At 38.7% G+C, this 11,288-nt stretch overlaps 1 protein-coding gene across 1 annotated transcript in view; it reads right to left on the bottom strand.

Moving 5' to 3' along the window:
• Positions 1 to 4,935: 4,935 nt before the first annotated feature.
• The window catches only part of LOC104491594 (E3 ubiquitin-protein ligase TRIM23-like), a 6,951-nt gene continuing 598 nt past the window's right edge, over positions 4,936 to 11,288 (bottom strand). Inside the window, exons 2-6 of the mRNA XM_010134044.1 lie at positions 9,328 to 9,350; positions 7,113 to 7,226; positions 6,884 to 6,994; positions 5,619 to 5,743; positions 4,936 to 5,267 (exon numbers count right to left, since the gene is read on the bottom strand). Of these exons, the coding sequence (XP_010132346.1) occupies positions 5,088 to 5,267; positions 5,619 to 5,743; positions 6,884 to 6,994; positions 7,113 to 7,226; positions 9,328 to 9,350 (553 nt within the window). The 3' untranslated portion in view covers positions 4,936 to 5,087. The remainder of the gene's footprint in view (positions 5,268 to 5,618; positions 5,744 to 6,883; positions 6,995 to 7,112; positions 7,227 to 9,327; positions 9,351 to 11,288) is intronic.

Here is an 11,288-nt window from a genome sequence, read left to right as displayed (position 1 = left end):
CAGAGCCCGCGGTCCGCCGGCCGCCTCCTCCCGCCTGCCCCCGTGCGGTTCTCAGCAGAACAGCCATCGCTTTGGAGCCCTTCGCCGCTGTGCGCGGGGCGACCCCTCTCGCCGCCGCGCGCCCGGAGCTGTCTCCTGCCTGATGCTTTTCGCTGCCACTGTTTTGCTTTTGCTGTGCCTCAATCCATGATCACACTGGTAGGACTGTGCAGATTCTGCCTTGACATGCGGTGTCCCCGCGTTTCATAACAGCTGCGGGTTTTTTGTTCTGCCCCCGCAGGAGACCATGTGGCTGCCACCACCTTTGATCGCTGCTGCGGTGTTTGTTTTGCTTTCGCTCCTGACCCTTGCCTCTCCATCCCATACAAAACCCTTAATACCTCATGGGTTTTCTTTTGTATTTAATCTGTTTCTGTTTGTAGTGTTACTAAACTTTCTTTCAGTTTTCCAAAACACTCAGAGGTCTCACAAATTCCTTCTTCCTTCCTTCCTGTTTCAGTCGGAAATAGGGAAGGATATTAAGTTACCGGACTGGGCTTACCTTGGCCAAACTGCTGACAGTAATGTATTCCTCCCATTTATGTCAGCTCATCTCACTGGTTATGGAGCTTTGGCAGGTTTGTTGTTTAAGAACCACATGCAGACAGAATTCGCTCTCTTTCTCTCCGCTGGCTCCAGATCTGTCTCTTTTCTCTCCACTGGACGTGCACCTGTCTCTCTTTTTTCTTTCTCGCTGGCACTCAGACCTGTTGATCGACTGCTGGAGCTGCTGCTCTTATGCCATTGCCACTGCCACTTGCTGCCATCACCCCCCACCTGGCACCACAGGGGACTGCCCTTGCTGCTGCTCCTTCACTGCTCAGCTGCTGTTTCTGCTGCTATTTTTTAACACGCATGAGCCAACTGCTGTTGCTGGGTTTGACTCCTGCCTGCATGTGGACTCGCTGTGACTACTGCTGCAGCTCAGATCTGCTCCTGGATCTGCTGACCACATGTCACTGCTATTTTGAACTGCTTGGTACCTTCTTTTCGCTTTTGTTTCCTTAACTGTGGTGTAACCCTCACTACACCAGTTTTCCAACCTCATATAAAGCTGTTAATATCTCATTTGTTTTTCTGTATGTAATATTCTTCTAGTGTTATTAAACTTGTTTTAGATTCCCAAACCTAAGAGGGTCTCACAAACTTTTTCTTTCTCCTTGTATCTTCTCTTAACCTTTTCTCCTGGAATGGGAGGGAGGCTAATTAGAGCGAGAGAGAACTTGTCCTCTAATTGGCAAACCTCAGCCAACCAGTGACACTTAGAAGTGCCAGTACACCACTTGTACTATTTTTAATGTACCTAAAGTGCCCTAAGGCTGACTTTCTGGTAACTGTATTTTAAAGTAAAAACATCTGCCTGTTTCTTACAAAGTCTAATGTTTTTCTTTTATCTTTTCTGTGCAAAACTGAAGATAGGGTGTGGGGGTTTTCTTCTCTCATGATAGTGTTTACAAATGACACCCTGATCCTATTTTGTAACTTCATGTTTATTTGCATGTTTCATATCTAATTAATTTTCTCAATACTGAAATCTGACAAAGGAGAAGGTCAGAAATTCTAAGCTGAGTAAACTGTTCAATCATATGTATCTGCATCAAAAATTAGATTAATTTATGATACTGTTTGCTCATCTATTGCTGTTCTTCAAAAGGGTCATGTACCTGTCTCCTCTGTCCAAAAGCAATGATCAACTTTCAGAATACCAGAGTATAAAGTCCTGTGCAATTTGAAGAAAAACAGTATTTGCAATGCCAAGCAAATCTGTTTTCTCTATTTTAGCCAGGGGAGTCTATTTCTGCCTTCATTTTTACTCAAAGTCCTACAAACATTACTACTTCTACTGATCTCAGCTAAGCTTGTCAGATATTTCTGATGCAGTCCTTAGTGAAAGCTCAGACAACTCAGGCTGTGGTGAATCTGTGGCTAGATGTAGTCCTGTTACTACATGGGGTAGTTAAGCCTACTCTGCATACAGTAACATTAGTTTCAACTGTTCGTGTTCACATAACACTACTGCACTCTGAAGACTCAGGAGTTTCTGGTAACTTCATGCATTAAATGAGATGTGATGAATGCTAATCAAATTCAGTCCCTCAAAAGCTGCTACCACTAAGAAGCTTATCTTCAGTGAGGTAAAGGGATATCTTCAAGGGTCAGTTCAGGGAAAAACAACTACAGTAAGTTAAATGTAGCACAGCCCTCTTCTAAGCTGACCATAACAACAAAAAAAAGAGGCAAGTTTATAAAAATTCAAAGTTTTAGATACTTTTATTGAAAGTAATTCTTTTCTGGGCAACTTGAGCTGCAGCAGCTCATGAATTGTTTCCACTAAAAAAGCGTTTTCTTTCAGGAAGTTTTTACATAACATGCATGCCTATTCCAACAGTTTAAAATAAAAACAATCTCAGAATAAAACCCTCATGTACCACATAGTCCACATTAAATTTGAAGTTAGCATACAGTAAGATCATATAATGTGATTAAAACATTGTTTTTCATTTAGCCTAGGCATACTATTGTTGAGCTGAGATTCTTTAAAGAAAGCCACAACACAGTCACAGGCTGTTGTATTTAGTCAATTCCACAATTAAGTCAAAAGCCTATCTCTGGAAAGTTACTCAATCCTCATAGTAATGCTTGAGTGAGATCTAGTGGAGGAAATACTCCAGTTACATATTGCATTAAGTCAGTACACTAAAAACTAAAGTCCAGTAAAACTGGTGAAACAAGCTTAAATTTGTAACTGAAGCAGTTTAGATGCCGTATTAATTTATAATACAAATAAACCTTTTTAGTGTACTTGTTTACACTGAACAGTTCACAGACGAATGCAACACTTTCACAGTTACTTCAAGTCATGTTAAATAAATTCCATTTAAAAACACTTTTATGGTAGTATTCCATGTATCATAAGCAATCCTTTGTACTCAAAAATACACATGAGTAAGAATTTTTCCTCTGTCCTCACAAGTAATGGTACAAAACCCCCAAACTGGTCTCCCTGAACGTTTCTGAGTAGAACAATACTGCAAGGCATGTATAACTGAAGCATAAACCAGCTGAAATAAAATTACAGAATCAAGATTTTTCTAATGAGTAAACATCTTCTCTGTTGAAAATATTCCAGGAAGTTATTTACTGTGCTTAGCAGAATTTGTTCATATTTTAAAAAGAGCTGTGAAGGGGCAGTCAGCTCTACCTCAATGTGGGACTGCTCTGCAGTATGGGCTAAGCAGATGCTCAATTCAGAGCAGCCAACTGTCTACTGTGCAAGAATTTACAGGCAGGGAAAGTTTTATTTCAGCAGGTGCAAGATACACCTTTCACTCTTTTGTAAACTATTATCAAATTTATCAAATTGTATGAAGAAAGAATAAACACCCCTTCTCAGTACCTACGTAGACACTGAAGCCTGTTTCACAACCATTTATCTATAAAGCCTAGTGTTCTTTCAGCTGCTGTTCAAGCCATTAGGCTTGCTGAATCTGAAGCTGCTTTTAACACCATTTACATGAAATTTAAGTAACGAGAAAACTACAAATAACTGTCATTGTGAGGAAGTAGCTACCTTAACTGCTTCCTCTTGAAGAAAAGTGCAAATGGTCTAAATTATTTGTTTATACATTCTTGGCTTCACCTAAGGTACGTAGTGGGAAAACATCATAAAATTGGTAACATTACAATAAAAGCCACAGCCACAGATAACGGGCTAGATTTTCTCTGCCAGGAGAGGTTCAGAGCTCTCACATGTAGACACGCTTTTTAGTGTGGCAAAAATACCTACCCATCTCTGAAGCAGCACTGCTCACTTCCACTCTCAGTTCTCCTGATTTCACCTCTACTCCAGTAAGAACAGTAATAGTACTGCCCATACTCTTTGTAGTTTCTCTACCAACATGAAGAGGTCCGTGGCATGGTGCACTTAAAAAGTGCTGCACCCATAGTTCATGGGTTTCTGAATGAGTAATCTTCGAAAATAGAGGCATTGGTGACAGTTTCATGTAGAAGATACAGTAAAAATTGAAAAGCTAATTGTGGAAGGTTTATATCACATTTTACCATATGTCTTTCTAAGTAAGAGTTAGAATTAGTGTACACGGCTTTCACATTGTGTTATTTAATATTTTAAGGCCACTACCTTAATCTGGAAGCATGACTTCTACATAAGAGTACAGAGCTGGACTGACAGTGCATCACACTACTTCTTTAAGAAGTTTTTCTTTTTAAATATCATTTGACTTCTTGAGGAGTAAGCTTAATATCTAAAGGCAGATTACGTCCTCAAGCACTGACAAAACACTTTCACCTCACTGTCACTACGGTCTGTCCATAAATAATTTAGCATGTGTACAATTAACAAAACCAACCCAATACCCCACCCTCAACTAGAAAATGACTAGCTAAACAACGCCACAGCCCTCCACCCCTCCAACACTGTTCCCTGTTCTCAGTTTTCTTTGCCCAGTTATCCTGCCTTCCGGTAACAAACAGGGAAGCTACTAAAAAATGGGGGAAATTTTCTTTTCGTGGTGTATTTACTTGTAATTTTCAATGCCTCCTTTAGAAGAATGCATTCTTTAGCTATTACATTACCATTTGTTCCCGACTGATCCACAGAGCTGGCTATTCTAATAATTTGAGATGGAGTCTGGAATAGTTTCCTGGGAAAGTGTTTCTAAACCAGTCAAAATTTTTCTGACACCAATTAACTACTATAACCTTGTTATAATTATTAGATGAGCTCCAGCATGTACTTTATCAGGGAAGAATTTTAAGTTGTTAATAACTAATTTCTCCAAAATGCATTTCAAGGCACCCTTATAACAAGCCAATTCCATTACTTCCAATTGTATCAAATGTCAGTAACACTGTAACGGCACAAATTTACTGATTCAATTATCCAGCCTAGGATAAAGGCGTGTATTTTTCTGTAACCACCAAGTTAAATAAAGTCCTCTCCTCAGACAGCAGACCTGCTTACATCTTAAATCGTGCAAACAAAACAAAACAGTGAACTATAACCTTAAACTGCAGCTGCAGTAAAATTAAGCCACGTCCAGGACACCAGCAGCCACTAATTGCCTCGAAAGCCAGTCCAATCCTTCATAAAGTCCTGTACCGCTTCGGGCATCGCAGCCCTGAATATACCAGCTACGGCCACAGCAGAGTTTGTGGAGACTCAGCAGTTCTGTGATTTCTTCCACTGAAAGCGCACCTGCTACATCCTGCAACAGAATCAGATTCAAAAACTCAATTATTCTCCTGTATTATGTTTAAAGTATTTTGGTTTTAACCGATGGCTTAGACTGAAGCTCCAGATCACATAAAAGCTTTCCAAACACAGAAGCCAAATAAAACAGTACGCATTTGCTACTTCACTACCATAAACCAAAAACGGGTTGTGGAATCTAGTGAGCACTCTAGCATCGCTTATTTTACCTGCATTAAACATAAGAAAAACACTTACATTCTGTCCTTTCCACATTACCATTTCCTACCCACAGCAGAGGGTTCAGAAAGTAGGAGGTTGATATCAAACTGAGGAAAAGAGTAACAGTGAAAAAAATCACAAGTACCTGTTTATTAGCAAAGATCAAGAGCAAGGCATCCCGCAACTCCTTCTCTGTTAATAATTTTGCAAGTTCACTGTGTGCTTCACCGACCCTGTCTCTGTGACTGCTATCAACAACAAACACCACCGCTATGAAAAGAAAGAGATAAATGTTTTACACACAAAGTATCTCAGTTTAAACCATTTATTGATCCATTTATATTCAATTGACTAATCCAGTTTCCCTTAACTGGCTGTAAAATCTGCAAGTTCAGCCAAATCAGCATAGCTTCCTTCAGCAAAAGGCTACATGAGCCAGAGAAGATTGCTGTGGACCCAATACAGCAGGAGCAAATTTTACTATACACAACAGAGAGTAAACAAGAGGCCAGAAAGACCGGAGACTCAGGGAGGTAGAGCTAAACTGCATTTTTTGCAGTGAAGGAAACCTCAACACCAAAATTAAATAAAACTTACTACAGATATGCACCAGTTTAACTGCTTAGATTTCTCTCCAACATAAAATTCTTCAAGGCAGACATGATTCCATGCTACTGGTGTTTACACGGTAAGTTTTAAGAGGACCACAGAAATGCCAAAATACAATTTTTAAAAGTTTGAAAAGATGAACAATTGAAAAAGTTAAAAGTTTGGAAAGCAGGCTGACACAATGCACAAAGTGGAGCACATACACTCATGTTTATCATTCCTAAGTATTTCAGATAATTCTGAATGAATTAATGAAGAGGAACTAAATAGGAAAACAACTATGAAGGATTTACAAAAGGACAGCATTTTTAATTTTTAAGTCGGCACCATTAAGATCAATGTCTTCAGAACTGGTAATCCAGTCTACAACCACATATTACACTGCAATATCAAGTCAGAAGTTACAGAACTTTGTAGAATTTTTTAAGTTGCCAGCTGAAGGCTCATGAAGGCTGACTATTTTAATGTCAAGTGGTATTTAAACTTCATGCCCAGTAAGCACTGCTTCTCACTGTGCAAACTTTGGAACACTGCACGCTTGTCTGTTGTCAGCTAGAACCACTTTAACAGAGATTGTAATCTTATTTGGCCCTAAGGCCTGTATTAAGGATTTATGGAGAATGCAGCTTTATCATGCAGCAGATGCTATGACCAACTGGATTAAAATTTCTTAGCCCATGAATCTAGCAGCCGTTACTTTGCATTAAGTGAACAATTTTCTGCAGTTATACATTATTTATATTAATAATATTGTCAGCTCTGAAATACAAACTAGAAAGCAAAAAGTTGTATTAGTCTCACCTTGTGTATTGAGATAATAGTGTTTCCACAAAGGCCTCAGCTTGTGCTTCCCTCCTACATCCCAAATAGTAAACTTCAAATTCTTGTATTCTACTGTTTCAACATTAAAACCTACAATAAAGATATTAAAGTTTCATAGCCTTATTCTCTATGAATATAAAATAGTCAAGTTCTATAGATCAAGCCGAACATTCATAAAAATCATTACATTAAAATTGTTGCTACTAACCTATTGTTGGAATTGGCTGCATGAATTCATCTTGCTTTAACTTAAACAAAATAGTTGTTTTGCCTGCTCCATCTAATCCTAGAGTGACAACCCGAATTTCCATTTTTGGTCCAATATGTACCCTGTTGTCCTGGAAGAAACAGCATACAAAAAAACAAGAGTAAGTTTAGGAAATTCAAATTAGAAAACCTTTACGCTTAAGGTACTTATCTTGTCACTCTTTGTAAAGTGATTAAATGGAGGGACTCCACAAAAATACAAGGTACAATCACCAATCACCTCTAGCAATGATGTAAGCCAAAACATCCAATAACCTCTGCCATGAACCTATAACTTCTGCCTCAGTTAACATACACCTTTTAGAAAGACAGCCAATCTCATACTAGCATGTCTTTATTTAATAAAACGTCAAATTCTTTCATCGTTCTTGGCTCAAACTCCATTGCTCCTAGCAATTACTTAGAATCCTCTGACCAGAGAGCCTTCTCAGTCAGTTTTGCAGCTTCTCCACTATGTTTCGTAATATCATTAATGTCCCCACCTACAGCTGGAGGCTCCATAGCTTTGCCTCTTCACCTCAAGCCACTTCCAAACCTCTACTACATTACAACAGCAATGCTATTAGCACTAAGCAATAATTTGAAATAGTGAATAAAAACAACCAAAAACCAAAAAAAGCCCAAGTCTTGCTTGGAGGCAAGGAAAGAGAATCAACTTCCTGTCTGTAGCTTAGACCAAGCTACCGTGAGTATTGCACAGGGTGACTAACAATGTGATGAAGCGGTGTTACCAATATAAAATATCAAACCATGAAACTGTAAAACAACAACACAGGCTAAGATTACTATGTATCACTAAAACATAGTCTGAAGTACTTAGAAATGCTATCTTGATGAAATACCACCATTTCAATCATCAGAACTATGCAGCAACACATTGGTTGTCTTGCAAAATTTGGACAGCACTGTGCAATACACAAAAACCTGTGTCTACCCCACACAGCTTTTTATTTCTTCTTGCATTAGAAATGCAACTTACTGACTGCAAAAATGCTACAACCTTTCCTGGTACGAGATCAACACGCACCAGTGCAACCTGATGTATAAACATCTACATCATTTGATTTGAGATGCGCATGTATTCACGTCTATATGTATATATATACACACACACACACAGAGGATCCATTATAGCTGGATTTATGTTACTGTGACATAAAACTCCATTCTCTCCTCCATCCCTCTCCATCTCTCCTGGTAGCATACTGCCAGAATAATCGATACAGATTAATTCAATGACCTTATGCTACTATAATCTCCAAAGGGAGTAAAAACACCTTGAGAAACTGCCTTCTAAAAATTTTTTTAATACTATGCACATTTCACAACGCAAAAGTCGGCAACATCACAATTCTATGTGTAAAAATCAAATCAAAGATCTATCTAATCTAGCATGTTTTCTGAAACTAGGTAAAGATGGATACATGTGAAAGTAAGGAACAGGTATAGCACATACCAGTAACTCCCTTCAATACCCCTGCTGTGTCTAACAGCTTGCAGCTCAGGGGCATGCTGAGCCAACAGTGTGGTTTCTGCAGCTAACAGATATTGATGTATTATTCATCTATGAATCTGTCTGTTTGCTTCTTGAAAACACAGACACTTAGGGTCCAGAAGGTAGCTGGCATAAGTAACTTGACATACAGGCTGTTTATTGTGAAAAAATTACTGTATTTGGATATGTGAAATAAACTTGTACGAGCTGAGCAGTTTCAACGCTACAGCTTTGATACGACACAAGGGAGATGCTCCAAACCCAAAAGACTGAGTATTTGAGATTCAGAAAATAAAACATCGAGACTTTCTTGCTTTTTAATAATTTTCTTCTAAGTTCTAGATTTTTGGATTCAGAACTGCATTTGCAAAATTCAGTCACAACATTGCAACACAGCATGTTATCAGAAAGGGTTTTCTGCTTCAGGAGAAGAAAAACTTGTGGGCAAATTCTTGACAATCATGTGAGCAGGAAAGGTGCAGACAAAAGAGAAGAAACCCACAAAATAGTATGCAAAAGAAGAGTCTAGAAAATGCCACGTCTCCAGCATCCTTTTCACAGTCAAGCCTCGGTTCCAATTTGGTCCATGATTTCTGGGGATGAATCTCCCTGAATCCACTCTGAATCAATCTTCTCTGTGCTTGAAAGGAAGAAGGAAGGAAAAGTGAGCTCTGGATAGAGCTGCTAAGTCTGTAGGGTTTTTTCTGGAGGCAGCACCCTGGCTACGGCCAGAGCCAGCCTAGCCACCCTTCTCAGGACTCCACCAGAAGCACCAGTCACTTCTACAGCTCCCATGGCTGGAGGACAGGGGCAGTCTTGACCTGCGCAATTTAAAGTGTCAGAGAAGTGGAGGGGATGCATGATTCTGTCAAATTTATCCATCCTGTTGCAATTTGCTTTCTGTAAGGTTTAGAGTGAAAACAGATAGTTCTCAGTATGTTTATACTCTCTTGAAAGGATTCAAAATTCAATCTGTAATGGTTACCAAATTTCCTCTTTTTGCATGAGTACATCTGTCACTTCAGGAAGACTCTTTTAAGAAAAGTTCCTATTCTGAAAACAATGTATACTATCTGTAATACAAGTTGGAAATAATTGACTGTTGATGGTCACAGCTAGAACTGACAGATGAAGAAAATCTTTCTGCATCAGTTATTTCAGCACCTTCAATCGAAAATGTTTTTTAAAAAAAAATCTGGCAAGTAAAACCTCATTGCGTCTGCATTTCCGGCATAACTTGATAGCATACTTAAAAGCAGGTAACCTGTTAACTTTCATTCAAGTAAAACTTGGTGTTTTCTTAAATCTCAGTATAGAAAGTGCAGAAGAAAAACCCACGTATCAACTGTGATCTAATTTTTTTGTCCTTGTTTTTTGTCTTTGTTAAGAAATTTGTTGACACGACAAAAGCTGTATACAGGTTTATTTAAAGAAAAGCACTGTTAAGTGCTTTCCCTCTAAGATTACTGTCTTCTTGGGTACTTTTGGTGTTGGTAAAAGTTAGCAGTTTCCCATACTTGCTTCAACATTGACAGATAAATGCTCCTTACTGTCTTAAGTACTGTTTTCTTAATCATTTTCCCTCTCCACAGTTTGTACAAGCATGTACAACTGCTATTCCTGTATGTAATACTCCACAAACGCTGCTCTCATTTGACCAGAGTAAAACAGCAGTCTCTTTCTTCAAATAAGGATCACACTCCTAAGTGAGGAACCATTTTCTTGCCAACAACACAAGTACATCAAGACTTCACAAGCTTATTTGGTCAAAGTCCTCATAAATACTTAGGTAAAGGTGGCTCCATTAGAAACAATATACTAACAGCCTTTGGACAAAGATTATTACATACTGACATATTTCTTGAAAGATTTTCAGCATCTTGTTCTGAAATTCTCCAAACACTCCCTTCAGAACTTTCTATGTGGCATTTCCCTCGATGGTTCAGGGGGAGGAAACAGCGTTATCTGTGTTTTTCGAGTATCAGTGAAACAGAAGATGTGGATAAAACCTATTCACTTTCAATAATGAAAATGACTTCTCCCTTCCCTCCTTAAATCTCCACAACCTTCCGTGGGTATGGAATGTTGCTCTGGTCTGGTGCTGTTCTAAAAACTTTTTAAATTTTATAATGGATGCAGTCTTTAGGGCATAAGAGTTCCTGAGAAAGACCTTTTCAGTGATGCAATGACAATTTACAGTTTTTGATCTGAAGATTTTATTTCTGTCTGAAATCTGCTTATAGGCACAGACCTTTCTGGTACAACAAACGCCATCACAAGTGACAGTGGCCATCAGCATGACAGTATTCTAAGAAAACAAAATTGTATAGAAAAGAGCTTTAAACTTTGACAGAAATGAGGAAACGCAAGAAGTAGGAGAACGATTATTTTCACCTTACTTTTTCATGGCTTATTGTTTTTGTGAAAAATTACATTCACTTTGAAATTCAGAATCTAAGCTTCATGAGATTTCATAACAATACCAATTTGTCACAGGAGGAAAATAATAAAGCCCCATTTCGCTGTAAAGAAAGCTGAGGTGTAGAGAAGGACGTTGAGGACTTCTGAGTCCCTCAAGCCGAGATCTATTTCAGATCTCCTATTACAGCTTAGCTGCCTGCA

This window comes from Buceros rhinoceros, unplaced genomic scaffold (genome assembly GCF_000710305.1).
Source record: "Buceros rhinoceros silvestris isolate BGI_N320 unplaced genomic scaffold, ASM71030v1 scaffold5214, whole genome shotgun sequence".
NCBI lineage: Eukaryota > Metazoa > Chordata > Aves > Bucerotiformes > Bucerotidae > Buceros > Buceros rhinoceros.
Note: the sequence above shows the minus strand (reverse complement) of the source record. Positions and strands in the feature narration are given on the sequence as shown.